This window comes from Pollicipes pollicipes, unplaced genomic scaffold (assembly GCF_011947565.3).
Source record: "Pollicipes pollicipes isolate AB1234 unplaced genomic scaffold, Ppol_2.1 Scaffold_2555;HRSCAF=2994_pilon_pilon_pilon, whole genome shotgun sequence".
Taxonomy (NCBI): domain Eukaryota; kingdom Metazoa; phylum Arthropoda; class Thecostraca; order Pollicipedomorpha; family Pollicipedidae; genus Pollicipes; species Pollicipes pollicipes.
The window spans coordinates 30742246-30768374 of NW_023596136.1; the positions used below are offsets into that span (position 1 = coordinate 30742246).

At 56.0% G+C, this 26129-nt stretch overlaps 1 protein-coding gene across 1 annotated transcript in view; it reads left to right on the top strand.

Moving 5' to 3' along the window:
* Nrx-1 (Neurexin 1) overlaps nucleotides 1-26129 on the top strand; it is an 86598-nt gene that overhangs the window by 51729 nt on the left and 8740 nt on the right. Inside the window, exons 10-21 of the mRNA XM_037223343.1 lie at nucleotides 2072-2176; nucleotides 5441-5633; nucleotides 6938-7129; nucleotides 10372-10518; nucleotides 11036-11149; nucleotides 12762-12862; nucleotides 15435-15543; nucleotides 18081-18674; nucleotides 19021-19182; nucleotides 20893-21012; nucleotides 22568-22746; nucleotides 23021-23192. Coding sequence (XP_037079238.1) covers nucleotides 2072-2176; nucleotides 5441-5633; nucleotides 6938-7129; nucleotides 10372-10518; nucleotides 11036-11149; nucleotides 12762-12862; nucleotides 15435-15543; nucleotides 18081-18674; nucleotides 19021-19182; nucleotides 20893-21012; nucleotides 22568-22746; nucleotides 23021-23192 — 2188 coding nt within the window. The remainder of the gene's footprint in view (nucleotides 1-2071; nucleotides 2177-5440; nucleotides 5634-6937; nucleotides 7130-10371; nucleotides 10519-11035; nucleotides 11150-12761; nucleotides 12863-15434; nucleotides 15544-18080; nucleotides 18675-19020; nucleotides 19183-20892; nucleotides 21013-22567; nucleotides 22747-23020; nucleotides 23193-26129) is intronic.

The following is a 26129-nucleotide window of genomic DNA, read 5'->3' on the forward strand; positions in this document are numbered from 1 at the left end:
CGGGAAAAATAGCAAGGCTTGACAAACCTCAACAAAATGAACTGCTCGCCATGCTGCGAGCGCAGCTTACAGCCATTGCAAACGTGCGTGGATCATACCGGGCCTGATTTCTGGCGCTGTTAGCGGAACGTCTGGCTTCTGCATGGCCTCCTGCACAGCCCCGTCTTTGGCAGGCGCGACAGTCGTGCTGTCTTCTGACGCACTCGCCCGGGGGCCGGAATCGATTGCAGTCTTAAACTGTTGTCCCCAGCGGCAGTCCGTCTCTGGCTGTCCTCCACCCGCCCAGTTTTAAGCAGTGGGCATGGGCGTTGTAAGCCGCATTCCACCCGGACGGCCCGGCTCCAGCCGTCGAAGGTTACCGCCAGACATCATCTGCTGAGGGTCTGAAGACAGACGCGAGTTGGTGCCGAGGTGGGCACCCCAAGCCTTTCGTGGCCTTCTGGACCACCCGACCGTTTTCAGCTGTCCCTAGACGCCTGCAGAAACACCAGCCCTCCCCGTCTGCTCCAACGCTCCTGTCTACCCCCAGCCACCCCCAGCCGTCTCTAGCCGTCCCTAGCCCTCCCGTGGCGCCCCAGAGCGCCCCAGCCGTCGCCAGCCCTCCTCAGCAGTCACCAGCCACCTCCAACCGTCCCTAGCCCTCCCGTGGCGCACCAGAGCACCTCAGCCGTCCCTGGCCCTCCCGTGGCGCACCAGAGCGCCTCGGCCGTCACCAGCCCTCCCCACTTCTCCACCGTGTCGGTCCCGTCAGTCGCGAACCTCGTCGTCGCCCGGCCGCTGGGACGGCCTTAATGAAGTCTCCAATCGATGCCGCTCTACGGCGCACCACCGCCGCCCGGAAGTCGGCAGGAAGCCGCACCGGAAGCACCACCGTCTGCACGTGGACGGCCAACAGGCGGACGCAGCCGCCACCGCCGCCTTCGTCGTCGTTGGCGGCGGCGGCGACGGCCCGGAACATCGCCGATTTGTGACGACAGGCGAGCGTCGCGCGCCGGGCGCGGGGGCTCAGCGCCGAGCCGTCGGCGGAAATTGAACCGACGCGCTGCGAGATGGCGGGTCTGATCCGGCGCAGGCACGGCACCACGCGCGGGAGCTGGCCGGCTGGCCGGGCCGGCGCTGTTCGGAGCGGGGCCCGGTGTGCGTATCGCCTCGGGGGGGGGGGGGAGGTAGGTGCATGCGGACGCTGCCTGGCTTCGCCCTTGGCTCGTGGTGCGGGTTAGCCTGCTACGGACGCGCTGTTGTGAGTGCTCGGTGTGGTCTCGGCCTTTGGTGGAGTCTTGTCGCCCTTCTCCTGACGCACTGCACGCTGCCTTTGTTAGCCAGAGTCACTCCTGGTAGAGCGCTTGATCGTGCGCCACATCTCTGTCTAACACGGATAGTACCCGACGTAGACGAAGCGAAAAATGAATGCACATCTCAACCCGAAGTGGTGCTCTTCAAGCCCGCCGGGGCATGATCGCCAGAAACACATGCTTTCCGAACTGCGTGTCCTGTTCAGTAGCGCGAGTGCGCGGAACACATTCTGCAGTTTCTATTTCAGTGCGTGCCGCGCTCTGGGAAAGTGCCAGCTGCCGGATGCTACCGACCAGTGTAGCTAACAGCGCCAATGCTCCCGGCAGCAGCAGCCGCCGCCGTCTCTCGATCGATTCGAGTGTGCCGTCTCTTATGTCGTCTAATTGGTCGTTTCATCTTTAAGTATCATTTTTGATGGGCTCGAAATGTTGGAAAGAATGGTGGAAAGGTGCTGGAGAAAAAGGCGAATAAGAATGCGTGCGTGCGAGCTTGCGTTCCTGGGTGCGTGCGTTCCTGGGTGCATGCGTGCGTGGGTGGGTGCGTGTATGCGTGCGCGCGCGCTTGCATGAGGGAGTGAGTGAGTGAGTGAGTGAGTGAGTGAGTGAGTGATCGAATGGAGGGGGGGGGGGACGAGTGAGGAGTGAGTGAGTTAGAATACAAGGCACAGATAAACTGATACTGAGTAGGGAAACGGCAGATAACTGGGCAGAACGGACAGAGATGCGTGACTCCACGCGTACCGAGTCATGTTTACTCATTCGACGTCCGTTACCACCAGGTCCTCCCCTCCTGGGTGGCACCAAGAACAGGGTCCATCTCGTTCAAGATCCGCACCAACGAGGAAGATGGCCTGATCCTCTTCAACAAGGGCAGCCATGAAATGGTAAGCGGCGAGTGCTCTGGCACAGATGGGTGCGGAATAGTACGTGCATTGGGAGGGAGGACGCCGAACAGACAACGCGTTATATTTTACTCGCTGGACTGCCCACATACATAACTATTTGACGCGCGATGATTATAGTCGTGTCACAGCCTTGCTTGGCATCCTTCCCTGCCCCCCCCCCCCCCCTCCCCCTCCTCCTCCTTCTCTTTTGTCTCTCCCTTTGTCGTTTTTCTATTCCGCGTTCTTCCTTCCTGTCAGTATGTGTGTTCGTGCCCTACACGACGAAATAGTAATTAATTACGATTCTTTTAATTATGCAGCGGTGTGGTGACATCGCGCGCAGCGCTTCATCATTCATTGAATGGCCGACTACGGCCGAGCCCTGGCCAAGTGAGATTAAGGCCAAATTAACGACGTTGTAAAGTCACCGAACCTGGGTCCCATAGAGCGCCGCGGGGGGTTCGCCACTGAAGCACAATCGTGAATCGTTTAAACGCACTAGAAAGCATGAAGGGGGAAACACATCCGAGTGACCAAACCACACGGGGTCATTAAGGCTCAAAGTCGCTATGTTCACACCAGAGGTATAGGTCAAGATGTAAAACAGAGTTTGGATACCAAGTGTGGCACAATTATGCTGGTGCTTTGTATTCACGAAACAGGCGGACGAACGTGACTTGTGATCGGATAGCTGCCTTTGCACGCCCAGACGACGTTTGAGACCGTTAAGTCCGATATTAGCGCCAAAGCTCGGCTTTTTGTGCGTTTTTGCGGGGACTTTTTAATGAACTGAATTTTTTGGGCGCAGTCCAATGAAATCCAACAGTTTAAAAGTGATCCACCCACAAGCTCGTCTTTTTATGAATGATCGATCTGACCTGGTCGAATGCGTCTCAGCAAGCGTTTTTCAAAACGCTGTCCATATCATTCAATCACATCCGGTCGTGGCTTAATGTTCGTGATTGCGGCGTTAAGTTTGGCATTATCTGGCACATTTACCACTTGTCAAAAAGCAGTTATTTCCTCAATCCACTCAATCAGCTTGTGTGGGGTATGAAATCCAATCCAATCACACCCCTTGTTGCTAGTGACTTTTTATTCATTCCGGTCCAACCAATGGATGAATTATAAGGCCATGGATTTATGACATTTTTCAAGAGATCTTATCGACACCGACTGGATCAAAATTCCATGCGCAGCGATACCGGCGCGTGCTTGCTTGTGGCGCGGAGCAAAATTTCCCGCAGGGTGTAAACGATGTTGTCTACATGACTTTGACGGAGGATTGCCTGTCTAGAGACTATGGCGTTATGTGTCAATCGCTAAGATATTCGTTTTTTTCGGGGTGGGTCGGTAATCCAAAGCAAATTCCATTGTCGCGAGAATTGCCATGCATCAGCACGCCGACCGCCAGGGTGCACCGCAGCGCGCTGCTCCACGGCCAGTCAGCACATGGTTGCGCTGGCGCTGTCGGCTGATGACTGAAGCGTTGCGTGCCATCATGGGCGTTGTGTACCATCACGTGTTAACTGATGTTGTCGAACACGTCAGCCGATATTTCGTGGGTGCCTCACTTGTATATCCGTAGTGTTGCATTCGTTCCAGCAGTGCAGCCGATTGCGGTTGTGATAAGCTCATGAAAACCTAATCACCACGCGCTGGTTGGATGGATAACAGGCGCATTGTGATGCTCACTGCGATGTTTGGAGCCGTGCTTCACGCTCTCCCCGGGCGCTGTGCCGCACGCCACTGAGTCGAAACTGCTGCCGGGGCGACCGCGACTGCGGGATCATATTTCGCAGCATTGGAGCCATCATGAATCATGAGTCCACGTGAATAATCATCTGCCATCATGATTGCATTGTGGGCCGGGCACGGCCACCTTTCAGTGGATGTTAAATGGTTGTGGTTCAATGAACGGAGGACGTCTGAGGTTCAGAGGATCGCTTGCTGGTCTGGTTCAAAGGATGATCCAATGTCGCAATTTATTGGTCGGACAGTAATTGCGATTCAGTGGTTGGACGTTAGCCATATTCAGTGGTTGGAAAATAGCCGTGATTCAACGGCCGAACAGCAGCCGTGGTTCAATCGGTAGCCGCGTCTCTGCGGAAGTTCAGACGCGTCCACGGCTCAGTGGAGGGTCGGGCGGGGCGGCGGTGAAGTGCATAACCCTAGCCGTCGAGGCGTCCCTGCACCTCAACTCAGTGTGGCTGGTCGCGCGGCGCGCTGGCGCTTACGGCGGCGGCCGGCCTCGTTTGTCACCCTTTGTCCGGAGGCGGCGCGTGCTGGTCTTATTGAGCCCGCGGCTCTTGCCCGGCCGGTCAGCCGCGCCGCCATCTTTGAAAAGCCGCTCGGCTACCCGTCACGGCTTTGTGCGCCTGCGTGTTAATCTTCGCGCCGCGCTCAACTTCAAAGGCGTTGCCGCGAGCCATTTTGGTGGAAGCAAAACGCAGCTCTCGGGCCCAGGCCGCTTTATTTTTGCTGGACGTCGCATTGGACTGCGAAGCTGCTCTTTTTCTAGGTCGCTCCAGCGCGCAGGATAATGCTGTTGACTTGTTTTTCCTGGTCCGGCCAAACGCGCCGGACGGCGGCCGGCTTTTTCTCTCGATCCGGCGCCGCGCGGCTGGCTGTACTGGGACCATGCCGAGCCGACTATATGCTCGCCAGACTGGTCTCTGCTGAGCCCTGCGGCCTAGGCTAACATGCGTGGCCGGCCAAGCGCGCGGCGGTTATCGTACTGAAGCGGATTGGACTGCTCTCATTGGTCAGCTGAGCAACATGGGCGCAGCCTCCACTGGTGTCAGCGATGTCAGAACCCCAGTAAAAGCTCGGCAGACGCGACATTTTTCAGTTTTGGTCACATAAAATGTCACTGAAGCAAATAAGTCGGAGCAAATTTGGTTTCAGACCAGGGCGGCCATTGACAGGTAGTTACGACCCCGCCGGGCACCATGCATCAGAGCCAGGCGGTATCAACGTGCTCAGCCTACCGAACAGCGGGCTCGTCTGCTCGGAGTCCACGCGAGTAGTCGTGAACTACGTGTTTCCTGCACCAGATGTGAACCCAAACCCACGCCATTTGCCCGACGAATCAATCTAACCGCGCCCGTAATGAGCCGCCACATGCCGATCGGTGCGCGGGGCACATGCCGCATGCCAGGAGGATGGATGGCAACTGGCATTCAGCGCGCTCCACATGACAGTTACCTTTCAGCAGCCCGCGCGGCACGTGCCAGCGCCGTTCTGACGCCAGCCATGCCCCAGGATGACATGTTCGCGGTCGAGCTGCTGGCCGGGAATGTGTGGGTGCACGTGGACCTGGGCTCGGGCGCCGTGCGCGTGCGCGCCACCAACCGGCGTGTGGACGACGGCCTCTGGCACGACGTGGCCGTCATCCGCGACGGCAGGAAGGGCCGCGTCACCGTCGACGGCACCGCCTTCGACTTCGCCACGCCCGGTCAGTGCCGGGGGCCGGCCACCGCCGTCGGGACAGGCGGCTGTCGGCTGCCCGCCGTGGAGTGTGCCCACCGCACGGGCCATGTCGTTTGGATTGGTGCGCTGAGGGCCAGTGTGTAGCAACGTATTGCGGGTATAGCTGGCCTCGTTGCAGTGACGATTATTCAAGATGTTATTATTTGAAATTAAGAACCATATAATTCGTCGTGTGACTAATCAGACCTCGATTCTAGGGAAGCATGCACCCTGTCATACTGGCGAATAGCAAATGCATTGCAAAGACAAGGAGACAAAACTGACCTTCCATGCCTTTTGCCCTCCGTTCAATTTTGTATTCAGTGATTTCATGACTTCCCCTGTGCCCGCCAACTTAACGTGCCTCCACTGCCGTTCCCTGTCTCCTCCGCTGTCACCTGCTTACGTCCATATCTTCCCTGCCGTCCTTTCTTGCCTACCGTCCTCCATTCAAGCCCCCCTTTCGTCTCTTGCGTAGTTTGCTACCTCTCCTTTACTCTCCCTTGTCCAACGTTGCCGTCTCCTCCGCCGTCCTCTGCCCAACATCACCGTCTCCTCTGCTGTCCCCTGACCAACATTGCCGTCTACTCTGCCGTCCCCTGACCAACATCGCCGTCTCCTCTGCCGTCCCATGACCAACATCGCCGTCTCCTTTGCCGTCCCCTGCCCAACATTGCCGTCTCCTCTGCCGTCCCTCACCCAACATCGCCGTCTCCTCCGCCGTCCCCTGCCCAACATTGCCGTCTCCTCTGCCGTCCTCTGCCCAACATCGCCGTCTCCTCTGCCTTCCCCTGATCAACAACCGCCGTCTCCTCTGCCGTCCTCTGACGAACATCACCGTCTCCTCTGCCGTCCCTTACCCAACATCGCCATCTCGTTCGCTGTCCCCTGCCCAACATCTCTGTCTCTTCTGCTGTCCCCTGCCCCACATCGCTATCTCCTCTGCTGTCTCCTGACCAACATCGCCGTCTCCTCTGCCGTCCCCTGACCAACATTACCGACTCCTCTGCCGTCCTCTGCCCAACATCGCCGTCTCCTCAGCCGTCCCTGACCAACATTACCGTCTCCTCTGCCGTCCCCTGCCCAACATCGCCGTCTCCTCCGCCGTCCCCTGCCCAACATCGTCGTCCTCCGCCGTCCCGTGCCCAACATCTCTGTCTCTTCTGCCGTCCCCTACCCAACATCGCCGTCCCCTCTGCCGTCCCTCACCCAACATCGCCGTCCCCTCCGCCGTCCCCTGCCCAACATCGTCGTCCTCCGCCTGACGCCGCCCTCGGCCGCCGTCATCAGGCAGCCACAACCGGCTGGACCTGGAGGGCGCCCTGTACGTGGGCGGGCTGGGCGCGGACCACGACCGGGTGCGTGTGCCGGCCCAGGTGTGGTCCGGCACGCGCCGGCTCGGCTACGTCGGCTGCCTGCGCGACCTCGTCATCAACGGCAGCGTCATCGACGTGGCCAAGTACGCCCGCCGCCAAGACAGCGGTGAGTGCGGCGGCTGTGGAGGTGACGGTGGCGGGTCGAGGACAGAACAGCGGTGAGTGCGGCAGCTGGGGAGGCGACGGCGGCGGGTCGAGGGTAGGACGGCGGTGAGTGCGGTGGCTGGGGAGGCGACGGCGGCGGGTCGGGGGTAGGACAGCGGTGAGTGCGGCAGTTGGGGAGGCGACGGCGTCAGGCCGGGGCGGATTGAGTGCTGCGACTCTTGCGCCGGATTGGAGGGCGAGAACGGGCACTCCTGGAGGAGAGTGGGCGTGTGAGTGTCCAACGGTCCTGCAAGGATTGGGCCTGTGTCCGCCCTGCTTAAGGAGAGGAGAGCTGGTAGCGACTCCGAAAGCAGTAAGCGACAAGTGGCCGACACGACTCTGTGGTTAACACGGTGGTGAGCGTCCGCAATCTTGAACACGTCCTGTAGCATGCCACTGGAAAGTGCTGAGCTGCCCAGCATCCCAGAAGTGCTAAACAATACGCTCGGGAGGTCAATGACCAGAGTGGGCTTTTAGTCCGCATTAAATGATATTTTGGGCACGAAATCAGGAGAAGATATCGGCATGCGGGAGGCACTTCGCTTCTAAAAGCTCAGCAAGGTTGCCCGAAGGCAATGACTTAGGATGGTCTTTTATCCTTTGATGGGTCGGTTGTTGGTCACTTTGTGCACTTGGTACAATCTAGAAGACGATAATTTTTCCGCTTTAATAAAAAAGTTCCGTGCTGTGCCCAGAAAACCGTGGTTGACCTGATCCAGATGTCAAGCTAGAAATCTTTGGATTCCTCAGACACCAAGATATCCACAGTGGCTCTGATTCGATTTGGTGCTAGTGTCGAGAGATACGTGCCAACCCCACGGGCTAGCCAATGACGCAAGTCGAATAGCGCAATAGCTGCCGCCGGCGAGGGTGCAGCTATGACTCACTATCGTGTAAAAGTAGCGCTGGGATTCGTCACGAACACTGCAAAGAGTGATGCCACTGTTCTCTGCGGACTGTGCTGCTGTTCTCTGCAAAGACTGATGCCGCTGTTCTCTGCAGAGTGATGCCGCTGTTCTCTGCAGAGTGATGCCGCCGTTCTATGCAGGGATGCCGCTGTTCTATGCAGAGTGATGCCAGTGTTCTCTGCAGAGTGATGCCGCTGTTCTATGCAAAGTGATGCCACTGTTTTGATGTCAATGTTCTCTGCAGAGTGGTGCCGCTGTTCTCTGTAAAGAGTGATGCCGCTGTTCTCTCTCCACCCGGCATGAATAGGCCCGGTCTCTGCAGCAATCTTTTGAGGCCCAACAGCTGCGATTTCCTCTGCGGACGGCTTCAGAGACCTGTGTTTTAACGGTCGAGAAGCGTCACCAGCCTGTGTTTGACACTCCAGTGTCCTGAATCCCATTCATGGCAATTCACTCCAAATGGGATGCCTTGAACTTAGGGGTGTGTGTGAACAAATACTTGACCTTTTGGGGAGCTCAGCAGGTGTGACCTTTGATCTTATGCCCGGATGCCGGACTGGCGTTGGGATTTTCATGTCGTGTGCTAGACCCAGTGTGCACTGAGCGTGGCTCCGCCCCAAAAGCACGTTTTTTAATCGTTTGTCCGTGTAGGCCAGCAGTTAACTTCTTTAAGAACGAGTTTCAGCTCTGCTAGCGATAATCGATTAAGGAAGACGCACTTAACCGTGGCTTTCAGTGTGGCGTGGTGAACTCTAGGCGCACCAGAACAATAGCTCTTTAGTTCCTCCAGCTCCCTTTCATTGTTGAAGAACCAATATGTCATTTGCTTAACTAATGCGCCAGATGTTTCTGTTGGTGGGTTCCTTCTAAGTGCATTGATATAGACAAAGATGAAATGTGTTTAAGTCATTGTAGGATAGGATCGTTTCACCCGTTGGAAACGAAGCACGCATTCGGCTCGTGAATTCAACAAATACCGCCAGAATGCAGTTAGGATGCCTTTGAAGGTGGCGTCGAGTAGGAGCCAAATTGACTTGAATTTTAATTATAATAATATAACTGAACAAGAATGTGAATCACAGCATAATTTTTCTGACAGCCTTCGCGTCGCCCGCAGATGGAACACTCAGCGCACGCCCGTCTTCCGGCCATACTAAAATGCTAACTTGTATGTACGTGTACAGGCCATGACCTGCATACCTGAATATATTCTAATCATTGGCTTGCCAGCGGAATCCTTCGTGAAACAGGCCATGCTTGGTATTGCTGTATAGCTGAATTACATTCTTAACTCCTAGCATTGCTCTTAAATGTCGTTGTGTATTTAGACAGTTGGTCGTTCATGAACTTCTTCAGGGTTAAATGCATGCGTATCATCACCACTTCAAGAGCTCGCGAGTGAAACGTCAAAGCGGTACGATGAAACATCAGGCCTGACTTTTCCACCCCATCAGCTCGTAGCTTATGCTCCTAACCTCTTGATAACCTGTCACATGAGTGGATCAAGAAGGCATAAATTGCTGGCGTAAAATACTGCCGCGGACCGGACAGGCCGGGCCGTAACCACGTCAGGACGTCACATTTTTCACGCTGCTTGCTCCCGCGGCCAGCCGCTGCCGCAAACTGAGCGCGGTTCACCGACCTTTGACCGGAGCACTCGGTCCGAACCACACAACTCTCGGGGGTCGAGGGTCCGAGTGGCTGGCATCTCCCGGAGGGCACATCTCGGCGCTGTGGCCCCTGACCTCCAGCCTCTGACTCGGGTTGCTTTGCCTCGAGCACCTGGATTACTTGGAAGGCTTCCTTAGATTCTTGCGTTCATTCCTTCACTCGCCCGACGGTCTCCCTCGGGAAACTTCTGGCGACAATTCGTTGACCTCTGACTGCTCGCAGTTCGTTGGCCTCTGACTCCGACCTCGGACGGTTTGATGCCTTTCGGCGTCAGTTGAGGGTTTCGGCTTCTAAACTGGTAATGTCGTTGTGCACTGTGACCCCGACCCGGCGATTCGGGAGCTGATGTCACGAAGTGTTGCTCCAGCTCTGTCTGCACCGGACCTCTTACCTTCCAACCTCGCCGCATTGCAGCCGACATCGCCTCTCAAGTTCACCGCAGCGCCAGTTTCTGCTGCTCTTTGACCCGTCTGCGGGTCGCTCTCTGCTGATAATTGCCCCCGGGCGACCCCATCGTTTCCTCCAGCTGGATTTTGACCTCTGACCTTTTCGCGGGTGCCTCCGGCGTGTGTGTCAGCGCCAGTTCCGCCTGTGACCTGACCCGCGCTCTGTGGCTCCTCCGCAGGTGGCTCTGTGCTGACCGAGTGTCACTCGGGCCCGCCGCAGTGCGACTCGCAGCCCTGCATGAACGGCGGCCAGTGCTCTGACGGCTGGAACAGGTTCATCTGTGACTGCACTATGACCAGCTTTACCGGGGGCACGTGCACCGAAGGTCAGTCGTCTACCAAGGTCCTGTGCGACGTCGCCAAAGGACGAGATAATACTATGCAGCTGTTTCATTCGGATATCATGTTGTGCGGATCACCACCACCATCGTGTGGAAGGCGGCGGCCGCGAGGCGGTCTTTGCTCCCATCGCGCGTGTCCCCATCGGTCCGTGCTCCCATCGCGCGTAGCCCCATCGGTACGTGCTCCCATCACACGTGTCCCCATCGGTCCGTGCTCCCATCGCGCGTGTCCTCATCGGTCTGTGCTCCCATTGCGCGTATCCCCATCGGTCCGTGTTCCCATCGCACGTGTTCCCATCGGTCCATGCTGCCATCGCGCGTGTTGCCATCGGTACGAGCTCCGATCGCACGTATCCCCATCGGTCCGTGCTCCCATCGCACGTATTCCCATCGGTCCGTGCTCCCATCGCACGTGTCGTCACCGGTTCGTGCTCCCACCGGACGTGTCGCCATCGGTTCGCACTGCCACGGCACGGCCGTCACACCGTGCGCCCGGCCGCAGATGCCACCACCGTGAGCTTCGACGGCACGCAGCACATGATCGTGCCGCTGCACAGCGAGCAGTACACCGAGGCCGACGACATCACCCTGCGCTTCAGGACCAGCCGACCCTCAGGTACGGCGGTCGCAGCCTCGGGTCTGGACTCACGGCCGTATCAGACAGGTTGGAGATGGGTGTTCACGGAGGGAATCAAAGGCGTCCAGATTGGACGTGATTGGTTGTTTTTAGAGTTTCGTCGGCAAGGCTTCGTTTTTCACATGGCTGTTATGAAAACAGATGGTGATAGCACGGCCCGGGATAACGCTGGATCGTGCGTCAGTCTGGGGCAATACCCACGTACGTCTGATCGCCGTCTAGGTTTGTGTGACGGGGCCGTGGTGAATTACGTGCTTTTCCCCAACTTCGTCGAATTTCAATGTTCATTGTTATGGGAGGAAGTCCTTGTGAAATCTTGGGAGGAATTTGCACTGGCGGAATTTCTTAAGTTGCCGGCGAGGTTCGATATTTAAATGTGGTATTAATTTCATACGAAGCTAGACCAGGCGCTTTGTGTGAGGCGATTTCAACGCCTTTGAGCTCCGTCGGTTCAAAGCCTAGGTTCAGTCCTTTCAAAACCAGCGAACAATTTCACGTTTCCCAGGCTCAATACCCCTCACGAATAATGAACCCGTCCAATTGTGATTGCCGTCCACCTCATTACTGGCCGTCAATCCACGGGGCGTGCGGCTTCAGGCTACCAGCGCAGCGCACGCCACATTTGGGACCTGCGGGGCGCTGATTCGGCTGCCGGGAGTCCATTCCGGGCAGGGGCGGCCGGGCTCGTGATCCAGTCCAGATGTCTGCTGGTCGGACTGAAGCGTCCCCCAGATTGCGCGGCCTTTCAGTGAGGACCGGTAATTGGGAAAGTCGATTGGCTGCCGCGCCCGCCAGCGCGAGCTCGAAGGCTGAAATGAGGCCGTGGGCCATCCGCCACTTCGAAGTGTTGTTAGGGCAGAAGACGGGGTCACGTGGTATGGCCTAGCGTGAGCGTGACAGAAACTGGACAGGATGTCCGCTGCACGGATGGCATAATCATAGCTTGTCGGAGTCGGGGTAATGAGTTGTTGGCTGATGACGGAAAAAGCCGTCTGTGCGCGATGCCTTTTCAGACATGCTGCGATGACGCGGCGATATGCTTTGTCGGTGCCGCTTCGATCTGACCTTCTTTGTTTCTGAACCCCGAAACTACCCACGCCGTGACTTCGGCTGACCGGGTGAATGAACTAAACATTGTTCGACCGTGTGCTGTGCTGACCTGACGTGTTTTAGTCTTTTGTCATCCCCGAGTTGATCTCTTGTCGTGAACTGGCATTGCCCGTGCGTGACTTAACCTATTATGTTACTGATCTGATCCTGCACGCTCCCGACCGTCTTTTAATTTCCCATTCCGTGATGTTGCGCTAAACGCTTAACCCGACCCAGCCATGACTCAAGATTGTCTGTTCCCTGACGTTGTCTCGTCTACCCTGCTTCGGCCTCGTCCTTCTCTGACCTGGCCTCCTCTGACCTGACCTCGTATGCACCTGACCTGACCTTGTCTATCCCTGATCTGACTTATCCGGCCTGTTGCCCTGACTGATCTAACCTCGTCGGACCCCCGTCGTGACCCCGTCTGCCCCCTGACCTGGTGCCCAGCCCAGCCCAGGCCTGATCAGCCCCTCGCATGACCTCGTACCCTATCTCGCAGGTCTGCTGTTCGCCACCACCGCGGGCAACTCGGACCGTGTGGAGCTGGCCCTCAACGGCGGCCGGATCCGCCTTACAATGCGCATTGACGACACGTACAAGGTGAGGCTCGCCCGGCTGGTCCAGTTGGTGACATGGCGCAGGCTGGCGCGATCGCCCTGCCGCTGCATGACTTGGACGAATGGGAAAAGCTAACTTAAATTCGAAACACGGCTAAGCCATGGGAATGAACGTAATTTTTTATCATACAAAACAAATCACGATTACATGCATGTCTTGAACCCAATTCACCAAATTGTAAATGCCATCGCAGATTCCGTTACGACAAAATAACCTAAGTTCTGGCAGCTTGCCAGTTGCCACCTGTAGCCATTCCCCGACACTTCCCTAGCAACACGCAAATTTGGGTGCTAACGGCTGAGATTGATGAGTTTCCGATAACTCCCGAACTTTGTCCCAAATATGAAATGGAATGGCGCGCCTGAGTGGTTTGTCGTGTTCTGGCGTTACGCTTGGGTGTTGCATTTCAATCAGCATTGATTTGTACGTGCTGAGGCAATATGAGGAGTCCGTCCTAGTGATCAATGCCCTCTAGGTCACGCTACACGTAGCACTCGAGAAAGCTGCTTTAAGGATGCCTTTGATGGCATCTTAATTGCGTCTCCAACTACCTTAGAGTATTTGCAGTCCCAACTGCCCCTTGCATTTGGGGACAGCTGTATGCACGATAAGATATTTTGTCATGCTGACTCTTTAGACTCCTTCCCTTAATTCCACGCACTGGATTAAAACAGACAGCGTCTTCGTTACTTAATGCGCACGCAGCCACCTTGATGTCCAAATGATACCACGACGCCCTTTTTAAAGGGAGTGCTCCATATTTGAGGAGTTAAAGCAAACATCGGATGTGACGAAATAAACTCACTTAGAACTATAAGGATGTTTTTAAGGGGAAAATTTACATAGACAACACAATTTCGCTGTTAAGTAACTATGCTTCTCAGTAAGTTATTGTTTGATTACGTCCTCGTGGCTTGCACAGGATTGGTTGAGAGCCATCTGACGCGGCCATTATACCTGGAAATCGTGCCATCGAACGACGGTTATGAGCGACTCGACAATTACATTTTTATTGGTCTTAATCGCCGCATGACCAATGGAATGGCAGGATTCGAATAACGTTATTATGGCGGCATGGATGCTTGGGTGACCTTGACAAAGTCTCACCGAAAAGTCTGCAGATCTTCGGAGGCGTGGTGTTCCAGACACATGAGCGGATTTAGGTCTCAAGAAGGAAGGGCTGCTAACTGCACCGAATGATCTTGGACACCAATGTGGAACACTCTCGTTAATCTGCAGCGTCCTCATCCTACGCCGGGCTGGGGAGCGATTACGACAGATCCCCACGCCCCGCGGATCGCAGCAGCAGCATCCCCGTGGCTGTGGATACCATGGCTGTGATCGCTTCAGAACATTGGCTTTAACCATAGCGCTGCATCAAAAACGGGGTCTCAAAACATACTTTTTCTAATTTTTTCATAGCCGTCCGCTGATGACTAATGTTTACCTGTGCGGTAAATATAACAAGAGGCTTTGGCACTCTACGCTTGCGACCACCCGGCTTAGCTAGGGGCTGGTCCGGGCGTCGCTGAGCGACTGGGCACGACGTTGTGCATGGTAGCTTGTGGCGGATGCTCAAGATGATGTAACCAACCCAAACGATACTACCGCTGTAAGGCGACAGTGTATTGTCTTCCCTGTCGGAGAGTGAGCTGCCCCACCCCTTACCTCCCGTCCCACCTGTTTGGAGACCCTGAGTTATTACTTTTCTGGGGGGGGGGGGTAGCCCATCGAACTTTTTAGGCCACGGTTCTGAAACTCGGTCTCGGCTGACGAAACGGGCCTCCCAACGTATTACGCACATGGACTGAAGCCTCTCGGGAGGGATGCCTAGTTAGTTATTGAGACGCCTTTGGAAACAGGAGCCTGTTGAAAAGCTCTTTCATGTCTCACTGGGTCTGTTCTGCCCCTGAGTAAACGGTTGTTTAACCCATCGCGCCCTCCGTCCCTGGGCGTCCACGAGTCAGCGCCATATCCCCGAGAGAGCTGGGCCCTCTGATCACACGCCCCCCCCCCCCCCCACCCACTCTTCCCTGATCCACCGAGCCGGTAACCTCATCAGTACCCATTAGCGGGCCCGGGCCAGACCAGAGCCGGTCCCCTGCCGCCGCCTGGCCAGCGTCCGGCGGAGGCAGGCAGACGGCGCCGGAGTGGCCGCTGTCCGGAGTGGCCGCTGTCCGGAGTGCCCGCAGCTCTACTCTGTGCGGCCCGCGGCGGACACACGCCAGTGCCGTCCGCCGGACGGTGTGCTGCGTCGCGTCCGGGGCTTGATGCCGACCTCACGACCGTCATCGCGCTAATGCGGCTGTCGGGCACTGGCGATACACTCAGCTCGGTGGCGGATTAACGAGCTTCAGGGTGTGTGGGCTGCGGTGCACTTAGCTGTGAACTTTTTGGTGATCTTAACGATCCCCACTGGCTTTAAACCAGTCCCCTTTAAGTCGTATATGCATTGCAGATCACACCGGTCATTGCCTGTTCGCCTCTTTTCGAATCGATTCGGAGCAGTGAGGTGCCACCCACCCAAGTCAACTCACCCGCCTCTCCTCTCCAGCAAATCCACGCGGGCCAGACGCTCAACGACAACCAGTGGCACCGAGTGGCTGTCAAGCGGCGACACAGGGACATCGAAACCACCATCGACAACGAGCGCCCCCTGAACGGTGAGCTCCGTTGTCGTTACCCCCCCCCCCCCCCTCGGCGCACCAGCCATGCTCCCGCCACGCCCGAGCTGGCATGTCGGACAAGCTGGTAGCTATCGCTGAGGCTGGACTTCACAATCGGTGGCGAAAAGTACCGCCGGGTACCGTGCCTTGCGTTCACGGCTGTCGTGCCACTGATTTGCATGTGATGCGCTAAACTGGGCTGGGATGACTCATTAGGCCGCGCCGAAAGATTGCTCATAAACCCAGCCTGAGTGAGCCTGAATGAAGCATCCGGAGATGACGACATAAACGGTGGCATGGCCCGTAAAACGGCCAAAACGCTGGTGGCCGCGGGGGAAGTGGTCTGGTCCTTCTACTCGTCTGCACTCACCGTTTTCCTCTTACGATCTATACAGATTGAATAAATGACATGGTTTTATTATTAATTTATGGAATAGACTGGAGTGACTGCAAACATTTTCAAACGCCGATGATTAAGACAAGCATGGATTCAGAGTTGTCCCGCACGTAGATACATTGAATTGTATCGAAGGATCCATATTTTAAGGAAAATATATCATACCCATTCACCTACATTTATATTTTAGGTTCCACCGGGCTAATTAATCATGGATTGTCGCAAATTATATATATATATATATATATATATATATATATCGCATGGATTGTCGCAAATTACGATAAAAAGATGACTGGTAGGGATTGGACGGTATCTAATTTGGAGTTGCAGAAAAGGGAACTTGATGAACTGCTTAAATTTCGAACGGATTCGTCGATCGGATTCCAACGGACCGTATGAAGTTGATCTATAGAGGATTCAACCGCGTTCCCTCCTTCCTGATTTTCTCACCTCCGGTCATATGTAGGTCCTTTTTCTTCGCTTTTTGTCTTCTTTCTCTTCAGTTTTATCTTTCCTTTTTTTCTTTTCTTCCCCATGTTGTACCCTGCATGCATTTTATTTATGGCCATGTTCAATGCGTCTTTCTTCACCTCTGCTCTCCTTGTAACTACCTTCAAGTTAACAGCATATATACATGGACGCCTGCCGCTGCTTTCCCCGCCCAATGCGCGCCCCAGTTCCGCCGGAGGCTGAACGGTGGAGCACTTCCATCGCGTCGCGAGCCTCCAGCGGCGGCCATCTATCGCCGTTCGCGCCATCTCCCGCCCAGTGGTCGAGGCACGGCGTGAGCGGCGGCGCCCGGCTGGCCGGCACGTGCGCCTTCGACGGCAGGGCTTATCGCCTCGGTTTCGGCAAGTTTTCGGCGGCGTCCGGTAATCGGCCCCATGAATAAACCATGGCGGCCGGCCGGCGGTCCGCGTCGTCGTCTCCGGCGGCTTGCCGCCTTCCGCCGGCACGTATTCATCCGCCGCTCGCCCCCTCCCCCTCCCCCCACACATGCTCCTGGGGAGACGGCATTGTCGCGAAACCTCGGACACATTGTCAGCTAGCGGGCGTGCTGGATCGTAAATTACTTGGAGACGGCATGCCTCCCGGCGACGTTTCCGCTCGAGGTGTGCCGCGTTGTATGCTTGAGCTCCCTCACCGCGCCTGAACAATATGTCAGTCAGCGGGAACAAACGTCCGCTCGTGCGAGCCGACAGCCACGCGCGGCTTCCGCCTTTGTCAGCTGGCGCTGCAGCCCCGGTGACCTCAGGGCGGGACGGTCTGATCGGGGCGGCGTGCTCGGCGACACAACTTCTGCGGCGCCGCGAGACGTGGGCTTCGGCGAAGCTTCGGCAAAGCGCTGTGCTCGACCACACGGCCGCGCCAGAAGCACCCAGCTCGAACGCCGCGGTTTCCGCAAACGCCATGCAGACGTGCTCGCCGCCGCCGGGCGGGAATTAGCGCGGAAAGCGCCTTGTTCCGCGTGGTATGAGCGGTCGGCTCGCAGAAGCTGCTGTCGTCGGAATATGAGCCATACGAGAGCCATGATCGACGCAGGCACACGTGGCGACTTCGAACTCCGTGGTGACTTTGATGTGTGCCTCATAGTGTGCGTCAGCGGTGATCGAATCTCTAGCATGTTCGCATGTAGGTAGTAATTTTTATATTATATTATATGATATTATTTTATTATATTTTTATATTATATTAATGTTTCCACTGTCTTCCAAAGTGTGCCAGCCGACGCCGCCGCAGTCTTTCATCGATCAGGTGCCTGTTGGTTGTGTTCTCTTGGAGACCTATCCCCTCACGGGCTGGGGCATGAAAAAGAACTGAGCCCCCTGATTAACCTTTTCCCCTTCGAAAGAGTATCTGGAAGGTTGAATCCTGTGAAGTTAAGGTCTCCTCTCGCTTCCTCCCCCCCCCCCCCCCCCCCCCTCTTCCATGGACAGAGTGTCTGGAGGCGGGCGTTTCCTTCAGTTTCCGCTTCTCCTCAGTCTACAGGAGGGCGTCCTCGCCTCCCACCTCGCCTCCTACCGCGACCCTCACGCCCTCCGCCTCGTCACCTGCGATAGAGCGTCCGGATCCGCACGCTGAACCTCCGACCCTACTGAGTGGCAATTGCACTGACCTCTCCCCTCCCCGGCAGAGAACCTCGAGGCGGGCATCTCCACGTTGCGCACCAAGTTCCTCTACATCGGCGCCGTGTCGCCGTCGGCATCGGGCGCGTTCGGCGCCCCCAACCTAGTCGGCCAGCTGCAGCACTTCTACCTGAACGGGCAGCCGGTGCTGGAGCTGGTGCGCCAGGGCCGGCTCAACGACACGCAGGGCTCGGCGCGCTTCGGCCGGCGCCAGCTGACGCCGGTGCGGCCCGTCACCTTCCAGTCGCGCTACTCATTTGTGGCGCTGCGCCAGCTGCGCGCCTACGCGACGGTCAGCGTGCACTTCCAGTTCCGCACGCTGGAGCCCAGCGGCCTGCTGCTGTACAACGGCGGCAGCGGCCAGGACTTCCTCGCCGTCGAGCTGGTCGGCGGCCACCTGTTCTACGTGTTCAACCTGGGGGATGGCGCCGTCACGGTGCGCGACAACCGGCACAGCACGCTCAACGACAACAGCTGGCACTCGGTGACGATCGGCCGGCCCAACGCGCGCACGCACACGCTGATGGTGGACGAGCACACGGCCACCGTCAGCAGCATGGGCCTGAACGAGAACCTCGACCTGCAGGGTCCGCTCTACGTCGGTGAGGCCGGGCGCGCGCCGCGCCGGCACGCGGTGGGAGGCGGGCGAATGCCGATTGATTTCGAGGCGAGGGGATTAGGTTGTTTCATTTCGGTCGCGTCGCGTTCGGCGCGCGATCGATTGCATGGTCCGGACGCGACGGGTCGGGTAGACGACTGACCCGGGCGTGCTGAACATTCCGTATTTGATGAGGCGCGCGACGCTCCGCCTGCCGCAGCGCACGTGGGGCTCATCGCCACTAATAACGTTTGGCCGCGGCCTCGTCAACGGCCAGACGTCGGACGTTGGCATGTCGCCTCGAGTGTCGTGCGACGGCGACACTTGACTGGCCGCTGCCGGCGCCTCAGGCGGTGTTCCGGACGAGCTGTACGGCCGGCTGCCGGCCAAGATCCAGTCCCGGTTCGGCTACAAGGGCTGCCTGGCCAGCCTGCTGGTGGGCGGCGGCGAGACGCCCGACCTCGTGCGCTACCCGGTCATCCCCAGCAGCTCGGTGGTGGCCGGCTGCGTCGGTAAGTCCGCACTCCGGCGGTCCCTGAGCTCGGTGGTGGCCGGCTGCGTCGGTAAGTCCGGACTCTGGCAGTCCCTTGGCTTGGTGGTTGCGGGCTGCCACTGATTCGCAGTGAGGCCTTGACGTGGACCAATGGGGACGAAGCTTTAAGTGGATGACGCGGTTGATCTAACTACGTGGGGTGGAAAATTCCGTGCGTCCTTCCGCTCGCGCACTTCTCGGTGTAAAGATCTGTTATGCAACTTATCCGCGGATTTGCGAGATATGTCGGAAAGTCCGCTGCGGAGCGCCTGGTGGTCGGGAGTGCGGGGCAGAGGCGGCCTTCCGAGCACGGCACTGGAAGAACCTCGGATGGGCTCGTCATACGTTCCCCGGTTTCGCCTTCGCCTTCGCTATGCTGTGTTCCCCCGACAAGTGGCAATTCTGTAGGGGAGGAGGTAGTACTGAACACTCCAATTGCTGGTCCGCGCCTGAAGGAGGAGGTAGTACTGAACACTCCAATTGCCGGTCCGCGCCTGAAGGAGGAGGTAGTACTGAACACTCCAACTGCTGGTCCGCGCCTGAAGGAGGAGGTAGTACTGAACACTCCAATTGCTGGTCCGCGCCTGAAGGAGGAGGTAGTACTGAACACTCCAATTGCTGGTCCGCGCCTGAAGGAGGAGGTAGTACTGAACACTCCAATTGCCGGTCCGCGCCTGAAGGAGGAGGTAATACTGAATACTCCAATTACTGGTCTGCGCCTGAAAAAACAACTTGCTTGATTATGTTTGTGCGCTTGGTCGTTGCGGAGCCCTGTTTTCGGGCGTACTCACCTGTTCGGCACTCGAAAAGGCAATGGTCATTGCACCTAACAATTGCCTGTATCGACCAAACGTGACTGTTACCAGCGGATTACGCCTGCAGCTGTACCAGCGTTCTGGCACGCATACGTTTGTTTCATTGCGTGAAGGTCGCTTTATTACCATTGTATGTTGTCCTCAAAGAAAGCCGCTGCTAGAGGTATGTCCTTTGACATGCAACGACATGTCCAATGCAATCTGTGTTGTGTAAGCCTAGCATGAAACCTCGGTGCCGTCTCTTCCGTGCGAGTCCAAGTGACTTTAGACACCAAACCTGTGGGCTTTGATGGGTGTCCTGCGAGCTCGCGAAGACTAAGATCGGGACTTGTTTTGTCTTCTCGTCTAAAGTAGTGCACTTCTCCGATGCTCTCATTGTCAGCCCGCGACCTTTTACAACGTTCCAAATGTATTGATTCAGCAAGCTCGAGTTAAATCCATTCGGCACACGGCAAAAGTATTGTCCCGTTTGGTTTGGACAAAACGGGCGCAGAAGCGGTGGCAACACGCAGCAGTTAGTCTGGCGATGTGGGAGCTTAACTTGACTTGCTGATTTGTTGCTAGAATGTGTCAATGCCGGTGCTGGGGACGGGCGGGCTCTTGGGTTATCGGGCGCCACGGCTGGGTCACGGCGCGGATGTCTGAAGTCGGTATCCTAAATGGCTTGGAAATCATCATGTGCAGCCGCCACGTTTGTTTTTATGCATAGCTGCACTGAATAATGCGACGGAATGCAATGAGATAAGGCTTTACTCCCGCCTTTGAGAAGCTCCTTGTGAGCCCCGTACCACCGGCTGGGGCGGGTTTGTTCCATGGCTTCTGAGCAGCTGTACGCCGGCTGGGACTCCTGACGACTAGGACTCCTGTCTCCGCAGGGCCGGACTCGCGCTGTTCACCGGAATCGTGCAGGAACGGAGGCATCTGCAAGCAGGACTGGAACTCGTACACGTGCGACTGTACGCTCACGTCGTTCGTCGGGTCCCGCTGCACGGACGGTATGTCAGAGACTGGACCAGCGCGCGGCTTGACAGGGCGCACAGATCGACTGTAAGGTGCTGGAGCCCAGGCGACACTGGCTGCGGGATGGTGTGTCAAAGACTGTACGACTGGTAAAGCTGCGGCCGCCCGGGAAGCGTGCTACTCAACCAGGGGCATGCCAGTGGATGCACGGAGGCTTTGCCATTGCAGTAACAGTGATTAGATGTTGCCTGGCCCGTGGGAAAGTACATGAAGCGGGCTAAACGTAGTTCGACTACCCAACATTTTACATGGAATAACTTGACGGCCTGGGTGCACGTATGACAGAAAATTCAGCCTTTTGTGCCATTGTAACATCTTATCAAACGCTATGCGTCATCCAGCTCTCAGCTGGTGCCCCCGTGCGCGTTTGTTGTTCTCCGTCCCCACACTCGATGGGGCCAGACATTTCCCGTGCATTCTGGACGACCGATATCATCTAACCGTAATGCAACAGCTCAATCACTGCCTTCGTGGTAGCAGTGCGGCATGAACACCGCAGGCATATTCTCAAGCTGTTCGGTGCTCCGCGCTGGGCCAATCGCTACGGGGGGAGGGTGGGATCACCAGCTTGCTCCCACTTAAATCAGGTTTAAGTCTCGGATCTCTTCCTCCCCGCCATGCGGGCGAAGATCGTTGCCGTCTGTCTGGTGCGTCGGTGAGTTACGACTGTCGTTTCATGCAGCGCTTGGCCTATCTGGTTAGCGTTCCAAAGTTACGAGTGTCGTTACTCCAAGCGCGTGCCGTATCTGGTAGCGTTTTAAAACTACGAGGCCGATTCCTTCACTCACGCATCAACACCCCTCGTCGTTCCGAAACTTTGGCGACGATGGCGACGAACCCTTGCGGCGTGGCCAGAATGGTCGCCGTCTGTGCTTTGTAATGTGTGGACTTACGATAATGGCACGGGCTCATGTCCATTTTCGCGTTTGGCCGGGCCGTCGGGTGTGTACGCCCAGGCTGTTCATTGTCTTCGCTGCGCCTCGCGTTCGAAGAGGCGAGGTCAGTGAAAAGCTCCCCCTCCCCCTCCTCGCTCTCCATGTCTTGTGCGTTAAGGGAGCTTTTGTTTGCCCGAGCCGACTTTTTCGAGCAGTCGGTGGAGTTCAAATGTCATGTCCTTGGCATCCACTCCGGCGATTACCATACCCCACGCTTCCTCTCGCGGTTGGTATGCGGAAATACGCATGGGGAGTTTCACGCCAAGTGAGCTCGACCATCTGAATTTATCCGGTCCGTACGTTATTCGTCCCCCCTCCCCCCCCTCCCCCCCAGGTCCCCTTCACTCTCCTGCTGCAAAGGCACCGCTGTATGAAACTGAGTTCTGGGGAGGAGACAGAAAGTTTTGCATAGCAATTTTCTTGCGTTGTCAGTGCTTGTTAACGGATTTGTCTTGAGGCTCGACCCCCCGCCTGCTTGTTTTGGGCCGAGACAGACACGGAGATACCACGGAACTCCAAAACAACACGGACCTCCGAAACGACCCGGACCTCCAAAACGACACGGACCTCCACCCGTGCCTGCCCCGTCCGACAGAGTCGGTGAGCTACGAGTTCGGCTCGAGCGGCGGCCAGATCGAATACGAGTACGAGCGGGACCGGCGGCCGGACCGCCGCACCGACCTGGTCGCCGTCGGCTTCAGCACCTCCAAACCGGACGGCACCCTGCTCCGCATCGACTCCGAGACGCACGACGACTTCCTCGAGATCAAACTGGTCGGTCACGCTGCGCGCGCGGGCGCGGGGAGAGGGACGGGTCTGCCGCGCAGCAGCGTTACCTGGCAAGCTCTTGAGGAGTTTGTGTTTACTTGTGACGGGTCTGCGAAAAAGGAAGGAAAAATGGTGTCTTTGTAGCTCGGTGAAACGGTGTTACTGAAGAGAGCATCCGACCACGTAATTCCCATCTTTAAACTCGCTTTCCTGGTGAGCGACGCCTGATAAAGCGACGGCCAGAAACTAAAGAGAACAACCTCCTGCTGCCCTCCGACAGATCGAGAGCAACGTTTACATGGTATACGACGTGGGTTCGGACACCCTCTCGATATCCGACTTGGGGGTCCGCGTGGACGACGGACGATATCACGTGGTGCGTGTCACCCGCAACGGCCCCAACTCTACCCTGCAGCTCGACAGCCGTCCCGTACAGACGAAACACCCACGAGGTCAGTGCCGGAGCTGCTGGGCAATCTCCTTAGCGGAGGTGCTTCCGCCACGGAGCGGGTGAAACAGGGGGCCACGTGTTTGAGCCCTGCCGATTCCAGGCACGTTGTGCGCTCTAATTGGACGGCTGGGGAAAGGCTTTGGAGTAAGACCCACGCGGTGGGATTGTGTCTCCTCCGTTGAACTGGGGTCGGCGCCCGGGATATTTTTAACGCAATGAAGCACTTTTCACGCCAGCCTTGGGCAGGGGCGGCGTAGCAGGGGGCAGGGGGAGGGAGGGGCAGTACGCCATGGTAATTAGGGGGCCATACCTCCCGGTGGCGGGGCGAGAGTATATTTTTGCCCCCCCCAAAAAAAAATTGGAGGACCTTTTTCCCAAAATGAAACCATCGATTACCCGAAGGTTACAGAAATTCAGATCGACGAAACCCCATAAATGAGCTATAATAATAAATCGGGCTCAGCAGATCCTTTTCTACAGCAAGAGACCGTTCTCTTGACCATGAAGCTGGCTTTATGAATAATATAGCACATTTTCTAGATCAGGAGGCCCGTGTTGTGTTCAGGAGGTTCCTTCACTGGCTCGGGAGGCCACCGTTATAGAATAGGAGGCCTCGTTCTGGGTAAGAAGGTACTCCCTATATTCAGGAGACCCATTTCTGGAGGTGGGGTCCATTAAATGCGCCAGATGGCAGGATACCCTGTTTTGTCATAACGGGCTCCGTGGTAGGATTCGAAGGCCCCTTCGTGAATAGGAAGCACCTTATTCTGAACTAGGAGGCCCCTGCTTGCGTCAGGAGGCAAGCAGAGGCCGTTTTCAAGCTACTGAGGCCCGTTGCTTGATAATAAAAAGGCCGGATTCTGTTCTTTCAACATTTATTTAGCTGCGAATGACGCATATAATGGTTTGATGAAGGAGGACATCCCTCAGCACCCTGCCCTCTGGCATATGGCACTACTCAGGAGGCCACCCTGTGAGGAGGCCCCATTTCGTCCAGGAAGCCCCCCCCCCCCCGAAGATCCTGCCTCCCTCCCCCCCCCCCCGGACAACTCAAAGCCCATGGCGCCGCCCCTGGCCTTGGATGGTGCGGTCACAGCAGCCTGTGCGTTGTGGGTGCGTGCAACCTGAGTGTTGCAGATATTAGTGTTCGTCTCTGTCGGTAGTGCATGTAAGGAAGATCTAGACCAGGTGGTTAACGTGCTGTGTTTAAGAATGCTGATAGGTGTAAGAAAGCGGGGTAGGCCGGCACCGACAGGACCAGTGACGTCATGTCGGCCCAGGAATGCTACTGCGGTTAGCAGATCAGTGCGTGCTTTAGCCATGTGTTCTAGTGGTTTTTGGTGCTAGATCCTGATTCCCGAGCATTTCCCAACACGGGGTGAGCTCCTTCTCTTCCCCATGAGCTCACCAAAGCTTGTTACACGGGTTGAAATCCGGTCAACGCAGGGATATGATTATGCGTTGCATAAGGCTATCCCGCTTACAATCACAGCACGTTTGCTGACTAAATGGCAGAACATGGAGCACGCCGAGGCGCACGGTCGGCTCATAGGTAGCAGACTAAGCTGCAGGCTTTTTACACACGCTCAGGCGACGGTAAATTTGATCCCTCCTCCGAGGTGTTTTTTCGGAATTATTTCCGAACGGCGAGCATAGCTGTAGATAATTAAATAGCGGATCGTTTGACATCAAAACTTAAGATGTACCCGGTGAGGCTGCTGGCCTACGGCAGGTCAGAGTCAGGCCATAAATTCAACGAAGACAATTCCTAGGGAATCATTTGATCTGATGCAACAACGGAGTGTTCGACGAAACCATGCATCTCTGACATAGTTTCTCAGGCAATACAGCAACTGAATTAACAATTTCCATTGACCTAGAGTCAAGTACGAAAGTCAGACCAAGATCAAAACCAACCAGTTTTATTACTCAAAAGCTTGCTGTATAGGGTGGTTTCTGGTGCTCATTCTTAATTTGTTGACTACCGGAACTGCATAATACATCGTCCATAGAGTTCTTCAAGATCAGAATAGGTCACTGACCTAAAATGACCCGGGTCAAAACGTCATTTGAAGGGCATACCACCTAGCATAATCCGTTGACGCTTATTCAAAGACAGAAATCAAAGCGGTCTTGTAGCACTTGGATCCCATGACCTTCGAGAGGTAAAACAAGGTCACTGACCTTAAATGAGCACAAGTGACCTTTTGCTCAGAACAGGTATCTGGGTTCACGGTGGTTGCATGGGGCCAGGAAAGACTTAGCTTTGCTTTGGACGGGATAACGGCTGCTCGAGACATAGCTTTTCTTTTCATCTCAAAGGCAGATAAAGGCACCTTCATATGATCTGGGAGCACTTTGGACACCAACCTGGAGTTCAACCTTGTTTGACCTTATTTGACCCGAAGGTCATTCATTACCTTGGAACCTCAAATGCAAACACAAGTCAGTTCACTTGCAGGCCAACACACCCTGTGAATTTGATGCCTCTAGCTTTCTAAGTTTCTGAGATCTCTACGGGGCCAAATTGACCCCCATCCGCGCGAATGACATTCAACCGGCCACCCGCGCATGTCAGTAAAAGGGAGTATCCCACCTTTTTGTACTTTTTTTTTTGCTTATTTGTACATAGGACACGTGCCATTTGATCAGTAATACAAGTTTTCTCGAAATCGTTCCAAAAGCTTAGAATTTCAATCTGAAGTAGACAACCTTGCGGGAGAAACCACATTGACTCTGATCACCACTATGAAAGCGATACACTTCATTTGCACGGCTTTTTCCCAACGTCTGTGTTATGTAATGTTTGCAACACACTTTGTATCGAAATGTGGTGTAAAAAATTATACGAAGGCTTGAAAAACTTAGCTTCGACTGAAAGATATGCAGCATCAAGCCATTATCCCGCGAATTCAACGAAATGCCATACTACGGCTTT